General features: G+C 47.0%; 1 protein-coding gene across 3 annotated transcripts in view; it reads left to right on the top strand.

The window, feature by feature from the left end:
* The window catches only part of SAE1 (SUMO1 activating enzyme subunit 1), a 79,538-nt gene that overhangs the window by 49,308 nt on the left and 10,550 nt on the right, over window positions 1–19,680 (top strand). For 2 of the 3 annotated variants that reach the window (XM_036302861.1, XM_036302862.1), the window contains exon 7: window positions 14,396–14,540. In XM_036302861.1, the coding sequence (XP_036158754.1) occupies window positions 14,396–14,540 (145 nt within the window). Of the gene's footprint in view, window positions 1–12,923; window positions 12,983–14,395; window positions 14,541–19,680 lie in introns of those variants that run through there. The other variant, XM_036302863.1, reaches the window with a different exon arrangement.

Below are 19,680 nucleotides of genomic sequence, written 5' to 3'. Positions count from 1 at the left end.
ACTGAGCTACACCGGCCAGGCCCAAGATGCTTTTTAATACTGAGAGACACTTTAGAGCAGTGGTTACCAACTGGTGGTCCGTGAGGTCTGAAAAGTTGGCGACCGCTGGTTTAAGGAAACCTTTGGAGCAGCAGTCGCCAACCGGTGGTCCATGAGGTCCAAAAGGTTGGCGACTGCTGCTTTAGAGAACACTGGCAGATTGTTCCTCAACCAAGAGATCAAAGTTAGCATTCCAAGAATAGGACAAATGGATCTCATGCCTGCTGATAGTATGCACTGAGAAAGACACACACAGGGTTTCCTGTCCAAGTGTGTAAGGACACAGCACCACGCAGGAATTCTTGTCCAGGGTTGGTAGTCGGAATTTATTATGAAGAGACATCAGACAAACTCGAATTGAAGAATATTCTGTAAACAAAAATATGGCCTGTACTCTTCAAAGTATCCTAAAGGACTGAGGAACCCCATTTCAGGTAAAAGGCCAATGAAGAGACATGATAATGAAATGGCATGTAGAATCCCGGAGTGGATCTGAGAGCTGGGAAGATTTTTCTTTATGCTCTCAAGGGCGTTAATGGGACAATTGGTCAAATTTGATAAAGGTCCGTAGATTAGATGAGAATACTCATATCAGTGTTGATTTTGTAATTTTGATAATGGTTATGTAAGAGAATGTTCTTGTATGTAGGGGTGAATTTCAAATTATTCAGGAAAAATGTATATGTATAGATAAAAATATAAAGAAATAATGACAAATGTGGTAGCATATTTACATTTGGGGAATCTAAATGCAGTTATTTGGGGATTCTGTATAATTTTTCTATGATTCTACAATTATTCAACATAAAATTTAAAATAACCAAAAAAAGCCAGTTCTCAGCACCTGGGACAACCTTGATATTTGATGACCGGTTGAATAATGCCTGCAAAGGGCTTTCCGATCTGGACCGGGTCCATGGGAAGGGGACCCATTTAGCAGTGTATCCTCATCATCTCTATAGAGGGTGGGGGGTCTTAACCTGGTGTTCTTTGTGTACAGTTCTTCTGGAAAGGAGCCATATAGGTTTCCCCAGATTTGCCAGGGTGCCGCGAGAGCTCTGCCATGGGAGAAATCCCACGCCCCACGAGTGGAAACACAAAGCCTTGATGAACCAGGCAAGAGGTATAGTGAGTACAACCCCACTGCTGAGCAAGGCGGGATGGCGTCCACCTTGGGCCCTTGCTCTGCAAAAAGTATTTCCTCTGGCATACAGTAGTGTTAGGCCCACTGTAGGGGGTGTATTTGCATATAAACAAGTTTCCAGCTGCAAACAGGCCTTCAATTTTTGTCTAGAGCTGGGTAAGACCTTACTAGGAATACAAGCAGTGGCTTGGAGGCAGGACCTAGAGGGGCAGAGGACCTCCCGTGGTGGCCTTTGGTGAGGCACTTTCTCCTGCTGCCCCTGAGGTTGGTTGTGGATTGGATTAAGGATAAGGGTTAAGGATAAACCAGGAAATGTTCTAATGGGCCGCCCATGTGCATCTGGAGCTGGGATGAGTCTGTTGGACCAATGCTCCAAATTGAGCTGTTACTTAGTTTCCTTCCAACCATTGCCCATCTTCTCTTCTGCAGACCATTAATCAAGTTCATTTAGAGTCCTAGGCAAGCACTATCTGTAGCACTCTATGAAGTTCAACCTAGACCCCTCCGTCCTTCCTCTTCATGTGCCCGGAGTTCTTCCAGAGGATTGATTGCCTCCCAGCTGCCCTCTGCCTCCCATTTTCCATTTTCAGTTACCAGACTAGTCTACTGAAAAACTAAAACCCTTCCATGATTTTATTTTGCCTTCAGAATACAATTTAGACTTGCTGGATTAACATCCCAGACTTAGGGCCAGCTGACTTCTTTCTCATTCCATCCCTTCTGCCCTCCTTGAACCCTACACTCATGTCAGACTATTTGTTATTCCCCAAACATCTGTCACCTCATGCTGTCAATCTCATTTCTATACACGTTCATATTTCTTCCCCCGGGAATACCTGCTTTGGTCCTTCCCTCTTATCTTTACTGCTCAGCTCTGGTGTTACCTCCAAAACCTGACTCACTTGTCTGAGTTGGGTTTTCTTCCTCTGAAATCCCATCCCACCTTCTGGACAACAGGACTGACTTGAGGGCAGGGACCATAGCTCCTCATCTCTTGACTGTCCATTACAGGCCTGACGCAGAACAGGGCTTGGTAGATGTAGATTGATTGATTGCTGTGATCACCTGTCCTGTTTGGAGAATCTTGCCGATTTTTTTTTAATCAATTTTTTTCATGGCTTTTCAGAGAGAGTGGGAGGGAGAGAAGGAGTGAGTGAGAGAGACACATTGACTGGTTGTCTTCTGCATATGCCCCAACTGGGGAAGGGGAGTGAACCCACGACCCAGGTACATGTTTGGTGCCTGGGCAGACACTAACCATCAAGCAGCTCTGGCCAGGATGAATCTTGCCAATTCTTAACTTAAGGCTTTATTAATTTACTAGAGGCCCGGTGCACGAAATTTATGCACGAGGGGAGGGTGGGGAGGAATGTCCCCTCAGCCCAGCTTGCACCCTCTTCAGTCCGGGACCCCTTGGGGGATGTCCGACTGCTCTCTCAAAATCCTGGACCGCTGGCTCCTAATCACTCAGCTGCCTGCCTGCCTGATCGCCCCTCACTGCCTCTGTGTGCCTGCCTGATTGCCCCTCACTGCCTCTGTGTGCCAGCCTGATCGCCCCTAAGTGACCCCCACTGCTGGCCAGGTCACCCCCAACTGCCCCCTCCCTGCCGGCCTGTTCACTTCTAACTGCTCCCCCCACCCCCCAAGCCTGGTCACCCCTTACTGCCTGTCCGTCTCTCCCCCCCCTTCTGCCAGCCTGGTCGTAGGCAGCCATCTTGTAAGGGCGTGAGGGTTAATTTGCAATTACCTCTTTATTAATTACCTCTTTATTATATAGGACTAGAGGCCCAGTGCACAACTGGGGCCGGGAAGGGACCATGGGAGGGCTCCAGGGTGTGTCCAGCCCGTCTCGCCCAGTCCCAATCTGCCCGACCCCAGCAGCAAGCTAACTACCAGTCAGAGCGTCTGCCCCCTGGTGGTCAGTGCGCTTCATAGCGACTGGTCAAATGAACGGTTGGACACTTAGCATACTAGGCTTTTATTGTATAGGATAGGATTTGAGGCCTGTGTAAAGCCATCTAGGTGGTGCTCATTTGCATAGTTGACCATGACCTTTCCCACTGTGCCACACTTGAAAGACAGGAAGTATCTCTAAACTCCAAGACTTGGCTGCAGGACTTTGCCTAAACCATCCACAGGGTTGGGGAGCACTTCCGCTCTCCTTTAACTCCTTGTCTCCAGGCAGCAAGGGCCCGTCACTAACCAGTGGCTCCTATCTCTGCTAGAGTTCTCGAGGTCAGCCTAGGGGCCCTCCTTGGGGGGAATTTGTATCTTTTCTAAGATGACCGGTTGTTCTTGGTTCATAAATCTAGTCAAATGAGTTTGGAGTTCACGTCTGCTTTGTCCTGCCAGTAGAACCTTCTCAGTCACCAAAGCCTTGAGGTCTTCAGATTTGGATTTGGAAGAAAGAAGTTTAGGTCCCACCTCTGCCATATACTTCCTGGCCTTGAGCAAGTTCCCCCCACTTCATGGCTTCTGTTTTCTCATAGAAACGGAGATTTTTTTTTTTTTTAATATATTTTATTGATTTTTCACAGAGAGGAAGGGAGAGAGACAGAGAGCTAGAAACATCGATGAGAGAGAAACATCGATCAGCTGCCTCCTGCACATCTCCCACTGGGGATATGCCCGCAACCCAGGCACACGCCCCCGACCGGAATCGAACCTGGGACCCTTCAGTCCGCAGGCCGACGCTCTATCCACTGAGCCAAACCGGTTTCGGCGAAACGGAGATTTTTGGCAGTCCTCTCTTCCCAATGGTCATGTACAGGAGAGCCTTAGAAATAGTTCTATTTTTTCCTTTTCTAAGTTGTAAGTAAAGGTAAGGCAACTTAGTAAAATATTCAGATACCTCAGAGGAAACTGCCATTTCTTGCATATTCTTCCAGAACTTTCTAGCATTTTATACCTCACCACTGCATGGATTCTTTTGCAAGATTTCCTGTCGGCGGACACTTTATAATTTTTTAATTGTTGTAGGTAGACTTTAGGGAACTTCTTTAATTCCTCCTTCCTCAATTCTGCCTGCCCCCAGTACACTCCCAACTTCCCTGTTTTTATGATTTTTTAAAAAAATATATTTTATTGATTTTTTACAGAGAGGAAGGGAGAGGGATAGAGAGTTAGAAACATCGATGAGAGAGAAACATCGATCAGCTGCCTCCTGCACATCTCCTATTGGGGATGTGCCCGTAACCCAGGTACATGCCCTTGACCGGAATCGAAACTGGGACCCTTCAGTCCGCAGGCCGACACTCTATCCACTGAGCCAAACCGGTTTCAGCTATGATTTTTTTTTTTTTTTTAATTGGCTTTGTCTCCAGGCCTCAGCTTGATTTGGTGATCAGTTCTCTTCAGAAGGAGCTTCTTATTTTAGAACTTGTCACCTTTGTAAACCAGGCCGAAGGCAGCCATCGCCGTTTGGACCTAGTGTTCCCCAGGGGGTGTTTGGCCCCAGCAATGACAAGAGCTGCTGAGGAGGAGACAGCCACAGGGAAATGGGTTCCGATAATGGGGCAGCAGCTGAGCACTTGTTGATTTGCTGCTGTCATGACCACAGAGTTTAAAAATAATTTGTAGGGAGGGAGAAAGAAAAAACAGTGGTTTTGGGTTTTTTTAGTTTGGTGCCACTGCTTTATCTATCAGTGGTAGAGAGAAGGCAGACCACAGTCATTCAGAAAGGAAGGAGGCACGGTCATGCAGAGAGGGGAGGGCAGAGGTGACCCACAGTGCCGTTCAGCCATCAGCAGGTAGAGTGGTGAGAGCACCGACTCATAGGGCCCAGGGACTGAATGAAGATCTGACACATTGTGTATTGCTAAGTGTTGATTAGCACTCTCTGTGCATCATGATCACATTAAATCTTCACAGCGCCCTCGCGAGAGCAGATCTTATTGTGATCATCCCATTTTCACAAGAAGAAATTGAGTCTTGGAGAGGTTAAGTCATTTGTCCAAGTTCTCCACACCCAGAAAGTGTTGAAGCATCACCGAACACTGCATATTTCAGAGCGCTCAGTCAGCTTTTAATTATTAGCATCACTAATAGCAGTATGTCCGTTTTTCAAATCTGAACTTCACAAGAACCTTGTGACATTTTCTTAATCCACTTTTGCAGATGGGAAACTAAGGCCCAAGGAGACCAGATTGCAATAATGGGCAACATTGTCAGCAACCTGCCTTGTTTTTTCTTTGCAGGCCCACATCTCCCCCACCCCCGGCTTTAGCCTGTTTGAGCAGCTCTCGGGCCCCAAGCCCAGCTGCGATTCTTGTTTAAAGCCTCGCATCTTTTCTCTGAGTGTCAGACAACAGTCACGGGAATGTCCTGTGCCATCTTCCCTCGGTGAGAGTGGTTGGCAGAGAGCAGCAGATGCCTAGAGTCAAGGTCATGTGCCACTCAAGTGCTGGGCTGGAGAAAAGACCCTGTCTCCCTGCTGCTTGTGACCGGGCAGGGTGGGTCTGAATGGAGAGGGCTTTGTCAGACTCGTTATTGAGTAGGGGGTGCAGTTGGCCAAGCTGATCCGTGAGGGGCCCTGCACTGGGCATGGAGCGCTGTCCTTCTCTACATAATTCACCTCTGCGATTTAGAATTTTTTGTCCCCTTCTTTTGTAAATTGCAATATTTTCTTACTAGGCAGAATGTTCTACTTGAAAGGTGAGAGTTAAGCTCAGGAACCACTTGACACTTTTTAGAGGAGAAATAGAACATTTGGCTGCAGAGTCTTAATGGGTAACTTGTGGGCTGTAGGGTGGAGAGCCAAACCTATTTGAAGCGATTTTTAACAATAAGCATGTTTTCTGTCTTGTCTCTGTTCCTATGGAGACAGTATAACATAGAGGTTGGCAGTGCATTGACTTTTGAGTCCATTGTGATCCTGAGCCTCTCCAAAGCCTCAGTTTCCCACCTTTAAAATGGGGAGGGTAACAGTTATACATAGAGAAGTATTCTGAATGTAGGATATCAAATGCCTTTTTAAGAAACTAAATGTTGCAAAAATCTTGACTAAAAACTGCTTAGACATAATCTTAGTAGCTGAATAATATTCATTCTGTCAGTGTATCATATGAAGCCACCCTATTATTGGATGTGAGATTATTTCCATATTTTCTGTAGTATAAATAACATGGCAATGACCTTTTTTAAAAATATATATATATTTTATTGATTTTTTACAGAGAGGAAGGGAGAGGGATAGAGGGTTAGAAACATCGATGAGAGAAACATCGATCAGCTGCCTCCTGCACACCTCCTACTGGGGATGTGCCCGCAACCCAGGTACATGCCCTTGACTGAAATCGAACCTGGGACCCTTCAGTCTGCAGGCCGATGCTCTATCCACTGAGCCAAACCAGTTAGGGCGGCAATGACCTTTTTAAAAAAGTATTTATTAATTTCAGAGCAGAAGGGAGAGGGAGAGAGGGATAGAAACATCAGTGATGAAAGAGAATCATTGATTGGCTGCCTCTTGCATGTCTCCCACTAGGGATCGATCCCGAAACCCAGGCAATATGCCCTTGACTGGAATCGAACCCCTGACCCTTGAGTCCACAGGCCAACATTCTATCCAATGAGCTAGATCAGCCAGAGCCGCAATGACCTTTTATAAAGATCCTCAATACCACATTCTCATGTCATTCTCAAGACATGTATGCAGAGCACTCACACTTCCACCAGCTCTAGGTGACAGAGCCGAACCCTGGCCTTCTTGATTAGGTTGAGTAATCTTGGTCTTTAATTTGGTAGGCAAAAAATGGCATCTGTTTTCAGGTCATTTCTGAGAAAAAGTACTCTCCTTTCCCCCATCAACAACTTCGTCTGGCTGCCTCAAATTCTTTTCAGAAGAGATTGAAATGTAAATAACAAGCGACAGCTTTCGTTCTCTGTTTTGAGCTGATATATGATGAGGTCATAGGTTGGGTTGCATTGAAGGGTGTCCAGGACTTGGAGCCCAAGGGGGCATTTCAGAGTAAGTCTTCGGGGGAGCCACTCTGGAAGTGATGCTCTGGAGCGAGAGACCCCAGTGCTGTGAGCCCATGATGCAGGGGCTAAGAGTGTGCTCTCCGTGGATTCTGAGCTCTGCATTCAGGGGCAGGGCCTGGTGCCATCTGGGTCACTTCTGGGTCCCCAGCACAGCTCTGTACTGAATGTGGAGAGCAGGTGCTCAAGACATGTTTGTGGATGAAAAAAATGAATGAATGAATGAATACACTGGCATTTTTAAAAAAAAATCCTTGCCCATGGACATGCTCATTGAATTTGGAGAGAGTGGAAGCGAAGGGGGGTGGGGGGAGAAACAGATCCGTTGCCTTCCCATACGAGCCCCTCTTGGGGATCGAATCTGCAACCTTTCAGTGTAAGGGATAATGCTCCAACCAACTGAGCCACGTTGCCCAGGGCCACACACATACTTTTAAGTTTCTGGCTTAAAGAGAAAAACTAAGGGTGAGGTACATGAAGGGGGTAGTTTGTGGCGCCGGGGTGAACAGATGACCGGATGCCGGAAAAGTGGCTTCCTGAGGTGCTCCCGCCTTCCCAGTTCAGCCCTGTCCCTCCCTGAGCTCATGCCCGGGGGCTGGCTATTCTGCACCTTTAGACCAAAGGCATGGCCTTGAAAGCTGGACTCCCATCTTGTTTCCCTCCTGAGGGCAGACGTGGTGTGCTGTGTATCTTTTTTGTTTCTCGGTGGGTATTCCATGTCTAGCATGTTTGTAAATACTTGATAAGAAATCCATCTTGGGTATCCTGAAACTATTCAATTCGATTAATAAAAGAGTAGGCCTGGTTGAGAGCCCTCGCCCCTTACGTGTGACTGTCTTCCTTCCCCAAACGTTTAGGCTTCCCATGAAGCCTACTTTCTTGGTGCCTACCAGGAGGCACGCTCATGTTAGGCATTAACCAAATAGTAGTGAACAAAATAGAAACGGTCTCTGCCCCACAGAGCAAACATCCAGGGGGGAGAAGCAGGCCAGTCCTTGTACAAGTGGATTTGCACAGATGAGTGTAAGGTAAACGGAGATTCAGAGTCCCTGTAGTCTCCAGAGCTCACAGCTGCATTAGTGGTGGGAACTCAGTTAACCAAGGAAGTTCCGCACAAACAAGCATGTCAGCTCCAAGGGGCAGGCAAGCTGGGTTGATGGCGACTGGGGAGGAGTAGCCACAATCCTGGAGTGCTGGCACTTACTGAACTCTTACACTGTGCGTGGCGCTGTCCTAGGTGCTCTACGTGGATTAGTTCACGAAATCCTTAAACCCTGCAAGATAAGTGCTCTTAGGATTCTTATTTTATAGAAGAAGCCCAGGGACGTTGTCACTTGCCCAAGGTGACAGTAAGTGGAAAAGTAGGGGATCCAGCCAAGGCAGTCAGTCTGGCTCCAGAGCCGAGCTCCTCACTACTGTACTCTGCTGCCTGCCCATTTCTAGGAAGGACCTCGCAGAGAGAAGGCAGCGGTGTTTGGGCTGGTGGGGGCAGGGGCCGGGGGACACCTGAGAAAAGCAGGTGGTCCTGCCCCGTGGCCAGGAGCCTGGCTGCTACATACACTGCCCATTCTACCCTCATAACTCAGAGCTCCTTTTCTGGTTCCCGCCTTTTATAAACTTACTAGAGGCCCGGTGCACAAAAATTTGTGCACTCGGGGGGGGGAGGGGGGTCCCTCAGCCCGGCCTGTGCCCTCTCCCAGTCTGGGACCCCTTGGGAGATAACGACCTGCTGGTGGCAGAGGGCAGGCCCAATCCCTAGGTGCAGCCCCTGGTTGGGCTCAGAGCAGGGCCGATTGGGGAGTTGGGGCGCCACCCCCTGTCATGCACAGAGCAGGGCAATCAGGAGGTTGTGATGCCACCCTCAGTCACGCTCAGGGTAGGGCTGACTGGGGGGTTGAGGCACCGTCCCCTGTCACACTCAAGGCAGGGTCGATGGGGAGGTTGCGGCGCCAACCCCTGTCACGCACAGAGCAGGGCCAATCAGGGGGTTGGGGCACTGCCCCCTGTCACTCACAGAGCAGGGCCCATCAGAGGGGTTGGGGCTCTGTACCCTGTCACGCACAGAGCAGGGCCAATCAGGGGGTTGTGGCGCTGCATCCTGTCACACACAGAGCCGCAGGGCGATCAGGGGGTTGGGGCGCCTTCCCCTGTCACGAACAGAGCAGGGTGGATAGGGAGGTTGTGGCCCCGCCCCCTGTCACACACAGAGCCGCAGGGCTATCGGGGTTTGGGCGCTGCCCCCTGTCATGCTGATCCTGGTGCCGGGAGGCATATTACCCTTTTACTATATAGGGTAGAGGCCTGGTACACGGGTGGGTGCTGGCTGGTTTGCCCTGAAGGGTGTCCTGGATCAGGGTGGGGGTCCCCACTGGGGGCCTGGCCAGCCTGGGTGAGGGGATGATGGCTGTTTGCAGCTGGTCACACACCCTTCAGGGTGGGGGTCCCCACTGGGGTGCCTGGCCAGTCTGGGTGAGGGGCTGAGGCTGTTTTCAGGCTGGGGGTGACTGAAGCTCCCAACCACTCCTTTTTTTCTTTTTTCTTTTTTTATTCTGGGCCAGCTTTAGCTTTGAGGCTTGGCTCCAGCTCTTAGGCCTCCACTGCTGAAAGTAGGTTTCTGGCCTTTGCTTACAATGTTGAGATCCTGCTGGCTGAAGCCCGGCGGGTTTTGTTTAGCTTCTATATTTGTTACATAGTTGCTTAGAGTTGCAGCTCAGAGGCCTGCAGCGGCAGGCAGGGAACGTTGGAGTTCTCCGTCACTGAAGCAAGCAAGCCTCATGTTAGTTTCAAGCTGCCTGGCTGCCGGCTGCCATCTTGGCTGGCAGTTAATTTGCATATTGCCCTGATTAGCCAATGGGAAGGGTAGCGGTCATATGCCAATTACCATGTTTCTCTTTTATTAGATAGGATAAGTAGTTTGGATTTGCCACCCTCACCAAATGCTCTGTGGGGGCAGAGTGTGCATTGTGCTCCCACCTGCCCAGCTCAGGGCCTGGCACAAAGCCATGCTTAGTACGTACTTATTGAATGAACAGTTAACTACATATCAGACCTAGTGTTTTGCCTTAGAAGATAGGCAGTTGTCTAAGAGGATAACTATCTTCTTGGAAGTTTATGTAACACAGAAATAGAGCTGGTTTCCAGGACGTTTCCAGAGTGCACGGGAGCCGGCGTGGGGAGAAGGGTTATCGGTAGGTTGGAGCGCGCCAGAGACTGAGGCAGGGGTACCTGACACACAAAGCCTTAGTTGTCAGTCAGGCAAATGAGGTTTTTATATAGATGTAGCTTTCCCCTTTAATTGAGCTGTTTTGGGGGACAGAAATAGAGTTGGGGCTTATTTGCAACGTTGACTTTATTTCCTATAAAAATACTATTTTTTCCGATGACCTTAGTGATTATGCTAAATATAATCACACTGTTTAAATGCAATAAGATATTTGTCTAAAGAAATACAGTGATTAATAATACTGCTTTCCAAATTCCTGTAGTCATAGCAATCTGGTATTCTGGTTCAGAATAAATATGAATTTGAGTTCATTTCTTTTTGCAGAATTAGTAGTTAATCACATGTACACAGTTTTCCTTTTAGTACATGAAAAGGTGCTTGTCTTTTTTGTTACATGGGCAAGACCTGGACTTCAGCAGAGACACCAGCCTGTCATCTGTAGCAATAAATGTCATTTTCCTGGACTTCAGCAACCTGAGTTAATTAAAAGGTTCAGATGAAGTTAATCAGGTTTGGGACTCTCATTTTGTGCACTGTTTTGATGCGATTCAGTGAGTCATCTTTTGGCAAAGCAGCTCTCCATTCCTGAGTTTGATCTTAATGGGGACAGTTTTATAATCTGGAAGCTGGTGGGGAGGTGCTCTTCAGAAATGCAGAGTCAACACTGATGTGTGTGTGTGTCTGGCTATTTGGGAGGGTGGAGAGCAGAACAAAGAGGAGAATTTAATAAGCAAGAACTCGTCAGGGGCTAGGGTCAGTTCTGAGACTGCTGCCTGTCCAGAACATGGGCTTCTTCCCACCCCCGCTAACTGGAGTGCTGACATTCGAAAAAGAGTGAAAAATACAGCTTCTGTTTGCTTTGCTACAAATAAGTGGCCTTCTGACTGGCCTCCTTCCCAGAGGCCCTGAGAGGACTTCAAATGTGGTCAGCGAGGTATCTGGCTGGTGCCAGCCTGCCGGCCCTCATCCAGGCGGCCTGCACCAGAGAAACAGCGGGGCCAACTGCTGGCTGCCTTCACTCCTCCTGTTAGTGCCATCTTACTTCTTTCTGAGATGAAACTGGTCTTACTCTCTGAAGATGGATGGGCAAGGTTTCGTATGGCGTCCGCCTTCACTTCTCACCCACTGAATTAGTAACTTAAAATTAATGGACCAGTTGAGAGAGGGCAGGGCCTATCTGGAAAATGCATAAAAATGTGGTTGAATGGGAGTCCTCTGAGGTGAGGGGCAAAGAGCCAGACCGCTTGGAATCCTTGGGGCTGCATTCCTGATGGTCCTGCCATTTCTCCTGGATTTGATTAGGGTTAAGAAGCACAGTCTAAATGCCAGAGTTGGCATTTCTGCACTAATACTTATTGACAGTTACATTGAACAAGCCACTTAACCTCTCTGAACTTCAGTTTGCCCATCTATAAAGTAAGGAGAGTAACAGGACCTCCCTACCTCACCAGGTTATTGCGGCTGAGTGTTAATTATGTAAAATGCTTGGCACATACGAGGCACTGTTGATTTTACTATTAGGATGGTCTGAGCTTTCTCCAAGGGCTTATATTTAGCCAAAAGATGAAAAGCATTGTGGTGAGAGCTGAAAAAATGACCCTCTCTTCTTCCTTCCGTATGACAGTTGATGCTTCTGTCCCAGTGACAAAGAAATGAGAGCATCACATGGGCGGTACCATGTGGGGCCCCCACTGCTGTCCACCACCCTGACGGCCTGAAATTAAGCAGCCTCCCTGTCCACGTGGTTGCCACTGAGCCTTGAATTGTGCAGTATGAGCGGCTGTACTTGGCATTGGTCCATCATCTGCTCAGGCAGCGCTGACACTCATTCTGGGTTTGTGGTTCTGTCCTCTCAGAAGCGATAGATGGAGCAGCGCTGACGTTCAGTGCAGTTTGCTCGGAGTATCCTCTGCTTTGGCTGGACTAGACTAGCAGGTTTCCAGATTCCTTTGTCTTCACAGGACATTGTTGGACAGGAGGTTGGGTCTAAACGGGGATTAACTGCCTCTTCTGCAGTCTCCTCCCCCCTCCCCCAAAAGCTTCTGTGATTGCATTTATTTACTCCAAATGGAATTCCAGCAACACATCTGCAGAGGTAGAAGCTAAGCTCAGGTGAAGGCAGATCAGTTTAGCAGCATCCAAATGGTCATTGGCCTTGAGTTGACTGCCAAGTGATTCGGTACAATCGAGGGTTCTAGGAGCTGTGTTCTTGAAAAGAGGAGAGTCATGTTTCCAGATGGCAAACCGTGTCCAAAACAGGTGTCCTGAGCACACATACACACGCCCCTGTTTTTAAACCTGCGATGTGCAGAGCCCGACCTGGGCATTAGAAAGTTGCCAGAGAAGCAGACCGGGACCTTTCTCTGGCTGTGGCACCGAGAATGGCATAGCACAGGAGCAGGCCTTGTCTTCTACCTGGGCCTCTGTGGTTTCGGATCTTCTTGGAATACTTTGTAATCCCTTTATGAACTTCTCAGACTTGGACCATCTGTTGTGACTCCTGAATTCTCTGTTCTCTCCCCATCGCCTTCACATGTGCAGACACCAAGACTCACTCACCTTCCCTTGCACCTTCAATGCCTGGGTCTGCCGGGCACACGGTGAGTGCTTGGCCTTGCTGGCTGAGTGAGTGAATGTGTATTCTTTCTTGGAGCGGGTTCTCAACCCAGGCTGCTCATCACCAGAACTCTGTGAGTCTTAAGAAAACAAGTAGAAAGAAGGACTCATTTCTTATTCTGGGGTGAGTTCCAAATGCATTTTTAAAGAGCCTCACAGCAATTGCCTGAGTTTTCAGTCCACCTTTATTTTTAGGAGGCGCCCCTTGTACCGATGGAGAGTATAATTTGCCGAATCAGTTCACTTTTTCAGTTCGCAAATAATGATGAAACTTAAATGGGAGCGCTTTGTAAACTGTAAAGTCCCCTCCAGATACGAGGTGCTGTCTCATAGCAGCCAGGGATCCACTTGTCTCCGTCTCCGCTGATACACAGTCTGTGTGACAAGGAGGAGGAGGAGTGCCCCAGAGACCGCTGTGCGCCTGCCGTGGGGGGCACGTGGGGAGCACGAGCACCGCCTGCCCAGCTCGCGGTGAACATTGCGGACAGTGCAGTGGAGGAGAAGGGCTGGCATCTGATGGCTCTTATCGTGATCCTGCCCGTGTGTTTCTGGTTGGGCTAAAAGTTCAAGGCTTGTTAGAGTCTTGTTTCACAGTAGCTCTGATTCGCCGCCATCCCCTCAACCTCTCTCTGGTTCAAAAGCAAAATTAAACACTCGTTTCTGGAGGTTGATGAATTGTTGTACTAAGGGAGGTTTTGTTTGCAATGACTTGCCTGTCTGATGAGTCTGAGCGTTTGGCTGGCCTTTCTGGCTGAAGCAGCCCTTTGAACTGATGCCTAGAATGCATGCCTCCCGCCCCTGACCTCTCTTCTGGGCCAGAGTCGGCCTTTTCCCTCTGCTGGAAGTTCCCCGCTTCTCCCCAAACACATTCACTCAGTCGTGCTTCCTCGGGGAAGCCTTACCCGGCACCACCGTGTGGGTAGTGCAGACCCTCTGCTATACCGTCCTGGCACTCATCGCAGTCATGGTAGTTATCTTTGTAATTATTTGATTGCCTTTCTGACTGTATTTGTTGAATAAATGAAACGTGTATTCCCTTTCACTTGGCCCACATTTTTTTTTTTAAATATATTTTATTGATTTTTTACAGAGAGAAACGGAGAGAGATAGTCAGAAACATCGATGAGAGAGAAACATCGATCAGCTGCCTCCTGCACATCTCCCACTGGGGATGTGCCCGCAACCCAGGTACACGCCCTTGACCGGAATCGAACCTGGGACCCTTCAGTCCGCAGGCCGACGCTCTATCCACTGAGCCAAACCAGTTTCGGCCCACATTTTAATTAATGTATAATTCCTAGAGAATGAAAAAAAAAAAAACCACTTAATTCTCCACATCGACAAGCATTTATTATGAAAAGACTTGCTTTTTAACCTCCTTCTTTTTCCTTCCCCAGTGCTCCTGAAGTTCCGCACGGATAAGGGAAGAGACCCTAGTTGTGATACCTTTGGGGAAGATTCTGAGCTGTTGCTCCAGATTCGAAACGATGTGCTTGACTCCCTGGGTGTTAATCCTGACCTGCTTCCTGAAGACTTTGTCAGGTTGGTCTCGGCATTTATTAGTTTGGCCTGGATTGATAAACATCTCCGTATTTGCCTTAAGTTGGGGAGGTGCTTTACTGAGACCAAAAGCCCTGAGGGGAGCCCCCTGGGCCACGTTCTGCCAACTTCGCAGGCCTCTGCCTCTCCGTTGGTGTAGCCACAGCGTGTGAGAAAGAGATGTGCAGATTGTTTGTTCAGTAGTTAAATGGTTCAGAATTCAAGGTAGTGTAAAATCTGTATGCACTAGTGCAGCGGTTCTCAACCTGTGGGTCGCAACCCCTTTGGCGGTCAAACGACCCTTTCACAGGGGTCACCTAAGACCATCCTGCATATCAGATATTTACATGACGATTCATAACAGCAGCAACATGACAGTTATGAAGTAGCAACGAAAATAATTGTATGGTTGGGTCACAACATGAAGAACTGTATTTAAAGGGCCAGAAGGTTGAGAACCACTGCTCTATTGTGTACCTTTTTCACTTCAGTGTCTTCTGGGGTGTTTTCCGGTCAGTACATAGATTCCTCCCTCGTTTCCCCAGCTCTGTATAGTATTCCAGCACAGGAGCAGTAGCGGTCACTGAACTAGTCCCCTGCAGCCTCGAGTGTGGCCAGGCTTTTGTTACCATGTATGCTGCAGTATATGGCCTTGTGTGTGCAGGCGCACCTGCAGGGTAAATTGATAGATAGTAGCTGAGTCAGAAGAGTGATTTATTACTTGGTAGATATTACCCCAGTGCCCTCCACTGATGGCTCACCAGTGTCTACTCTCAGCAGCAAGGACAACTGTGTTCCCAGCATCCTCGCTCTTGGGCACTTGGAGGTTTTCACCTTGGTGACCAGTCTGATTGGAGAAGTCCAAACAGTGACTAGGCCAGGAGCCCCTTCCAGGCAGTTCTGGGATCGTCAGTGGACTCTTGTTTTCTTTCATTGTCTTAGGGAAAAGTTCCTGAATTGCTTTGCTGTGCCTAGCCTGTAGGAGTAACAATAATGGCTGCAATTTATTGAGCATGTATTATGTACATGTTCTCTCTTCACAACAATTCTTTTTATAGGTGAGAAAAAGTTAAAGTTCCGGAAAGTTAAGTGCCTCATCCAAGGTTTATATATATAGCTAATGGCAACAGTACCACGTATTGAAGACGTTCTATGCATTACCACATTTAATTGCCACAATATCCCCTTGAGGTGTGATTATTTTCCCATCATTTAAATGAAGAAACTGAGGCTCAGAAAGACTTTTCTATCACTTGCTCAAGGTTTTAGTAAGTAGCCAACCAAGACCTCACCCAAGTCTCACCATATAATCTGGTCATAGCATGCTTCTTTGGTTTTCTTCTAGCAATAAAGTGAGTCAGAGTCCCTTCTCCTGTCGTTTCTTTCTCGTGTCTGGGCACCGTGTTTAGGCAGTAGCAGACCCCACCGGGTTTAGGACCAGCAGTAGCCTTTGGGGTGCTTTGGTCAGTTGTACGGGGAGTTCAGGGCTAATGACACTGCAGGCTGGGCTCCCAGCCGTGCACGCATGTCTTGGTAAAGAGAGGACAGTACGTGGAAAGCAAGTGGTACCTGCTCTGGCTCATGCAGGGCTCCGTTTGCAGGAGACGCTGCCAGGGAGACCAGGCCGCCAAGCAGACCCGCGCCTGGCCGTGCGTATGCAGCCAGCTGACTAATTTGGGCATTTAGAGTGAGTGGCATGGCTCTGTCTCGAAAGTGGCCGCGGCCCTGCTCCGCAGAAAAGAAAGCCACCACCTAACTGCTAACAGCCTAACTAGCTGCTGGCTGGTTTTCTCTCCAAAGTGCTTCCTTCCCCTCCCACCTGCTCTGCGGAAACCACTTTCCCATGTCCGGGTCCTCGTGTGCTCAGGTGTTCCCGCGCTATTGCTCTTTAAGTAAGAGGGGTTTGGTGGCTCTTCGAGGCCTGACATGGGATGGGGTGTCTGGCCGCTCAGGCACCCTCACAGATTGCCCACTGCCAGCTCGGAGCAGGGCTGTGCACTTGAGTAGGGAAGGCTGTGCACAAGTCTCCGTTTCCCTCATCTGTCCTGGTGTGCTTGCGCTGTCCTTTATGTGACCTTATTTATTCTCTTTTTAGAGAGCTTTATTGCTTTTCTGATTAGGAAAGTCACAGATGCCTGTTGCCAGAAAATGTAGAAGGGAAGAAAAGGATCACCCACGGTCCCACCATTGAGAACTAGCCACAGCTAACATTTTGGGGTTTAGACTCACAGATTTCTGAGTATATTTACCCATACGTGTTCTCCTTTCTAAAGTCAAAATGAGATCAGATTTTCCATGCAATCACCCTCTTTTTTCAGCATGTCATGCCTATTTATGTCAAAATACAGATCCATGTCCTTGTCTGACACATGGTTATTTATTCAGCCATCACCTTATCAGTGGGTATTTAAGTTGTTTGTATCTTTTCACTATTATATATGTTTATGACGAACATTCATAAATTATATATATAAATATAACTTTTACTGTTTAAAATTTTTATTGTGGTTAAGTATACACAACATAAAATATAACATCTTAACCATTGAGTACATTCACATTGCTGTACAACCACCACCACCTTCCACTAACTTCCCTTTCTGTCTTCTCCAAGCCCATGGCAACTTCTGTCTCCTACCTCTATAAACTTGACTCTTCTAGGTATCTCGTATAAATGGATTCATACATTTATGAATTTGTCCTTTTGTGAACTTAACTGTTTTTTAAAAATACAGAATAATATACATGTTATGGAAAAATCAGTACAGAGTAAATTGTAAGGTGAACATGAAAATCACTTGTAATTCCATTAACCAGGGAAAATTACTGATCACTGGTACTGTGTCTTTTACATTTTCTATCAGAGCATAAGTAAAATCAATAAAATCCTTTGTAGATTTTTTTTAAAAAATATGTTTTATTGATTCTTTACAGAGAGGAAGGGAGAGAGATAGAGAGTCAGAAACATCGATGAGAGAGAAACATCGATCAGCTGCCTCCTGCACATCTCCCACTGGGGATGTGCCTGCAACTCGAGTACATGCCCATGACCGGAATCGAACCCGGGACCCTTCAGTCCGCAGGCCGACGCTCCATCCACTGAGCCAAACCGGCTTCGGCTAGATTTTTTTTTTTTAAGACTCATTTATTGTTAGCAAGGGTGGTGGGGAAAGGTGCAACCTTTTTAATTAACACTTTGGAAATATGTATCAAGAATCATTAAAATGTTCCCTGTTTGACACAGTAATTCTTCCCCTTACCAGTAAGATTATACCCTAAAGAAATAATTTGAGCAAACTTTTATGAACAAAACATACTTATTATCATATTTTAAAAAAGAGAAATTGGAGAAGCATTAAAGAGTTATTGATAGCTCTGGCCAAGTAGCTCAGTTGGTTAGAGCATCGTCCTGATACACCAAGTTTGTGGGTCCAATCCCCAGTCAGGGCACATACAAGAATCAACCAATGAATGCATAAATAAGTGGAAGAAGAAATCAATCTCCCTCCCTCCCTCCCTCTCTAAAAATCAGTTAATAAATTTTTTTAAAAAGAAATGCAGCCAAAACCGGTTTGGCTCAGTGGATAGAGCATCAGCCTGCGGACTGAAAGGTCCCAGGTTCGATTCCAGTCAAGGGCATGTACCTGGGTTGCGGCCACATCCCCAGTGGGGAGTATGCAGGAGGCGGCTGACCAATGTTTCTCTCTCATCGATGCTTCTGACTCTATCTCTCTCCCTTCCTCTCTGTAAAAAATCAATAAAATATATTAAATAAATAAATAGAAATGCAGGACAATGCAATATTATGCATGGATTTAAAATGATGCTTTTTGTCCTGGCCAGTGTGGTTCAGTTGCTTGCAGTGTCGTACCGTACATCCAAGGGTTGCGGGTTCAATCTCTGATTGTGATGCAGAGGCAACCGATTGATGTTTCTGTCTCTCTCTCTGTTTCTGTCTCTCCCTCTCCCTTCCTCTCTCTAAAATCAATTTTTAAAATGGTATTTACCATGGAAAATGTCAAGCATACAGAAAAATGAAAGACTAGTATAGTAGTGAATACCTGTATACCGCTCAGCTAGATTCAGTTGCTAATATTTTGCTTTTATTTTGGGGGAGAGGAGCATGATACAGACACGAGGCTTTAATATACTGCATCCAAATTCATCTCTTGCATTTGGTTCTGTGTCTCTTAATCAAGGGGTTGGCAAACTATAGCTTGCCACCTGTTTTTGTAAATAATGTTTCATTTCATACCTACTCGTGTATTATCTGTGACAGCTTTTGTAGAGTTTTTACAACTTTGCAACAGCAGACTTAAAGAGTTTAAACAGACCATATGTCCTATAAATCAAAAAAATTTACTGTTTGATTTTTCACACAAAGTTTTCCAACTCTTGATCTAGAACAGTTTACCACTTTTTGGTATTATTATTATTATTATTATTATTATTATTATTATTATTATTATTCCGGTCCAGTTATATTGTAGAGTATCTCATATTCTGGATTTGTCTGGTTGCTTCTTGAGATGTTTGTTTTGTCTTATTTAATTTCCATTATTTAGACTCCCATACAGTAAAATTCATTTTTCTTTTTTTTATTCATTTCAGAGAGGAAGGGAAAGGGAGAGAGAGATAGAAACATCAATGATGAGAGAGGATCATTGATTGGCTGCCTCCTGCACACCCCCCACTGGGGACCGAGCCCGCAACCCGGGCATGTGCCCTTGACCGGAACTGAACCTGGGACCCTTCAGTCCGAAGACCTATGCTCTGGCTAGGGCTAAAATTCATTTTTGTTTCCTCATGTGTTTTTTAAAGCTTATATACAGCAAAATTTATTTATTTTTGTTACACAGTTCTATGAGCCATGTGTGTTTTGTTGTTATTGTTAATCCTCATTTGAGGATATTTTTCCCCATTGATTTTTAGAGAGAATGAAGGGTGTGAAGTTGGGGGGGGTGGAGAGAGAGAGAAGCATCAGCGTGAGACACATTGATTGGTTGCCTCCCACACTCACCCCAACCAGGGCCGGGGATCAAACCTGCAACCCAAGTATGTGCCCTTAACCGGAAATCAAACCCGAGACCCTTTGGTGCATGGGCTGGCGTTCTAACCGCTGAGCATGCTGGCCAGAGCTCTG

Source organism: Myotis myotis, unplaced genomic scaffold (assembly GCF_014108235.1).
Source record: "Myotis myotis isolate mMyoMyo1 unplaced genomic scaffold, mMyoMyo1.p scaffold_m19_p_34, whole genome shotgun sequence".
Lineage (NCBI taxonomy): Eukaryota > Metazoa > Chordata > Mammalia > Chiroptera > Vespertilionidae > Myotis > Myotis myotis.
Note: the sequence above shows the minus strand (reverse complement) of the source record. Positions and strands in the feature narration are given on the sequence as shown.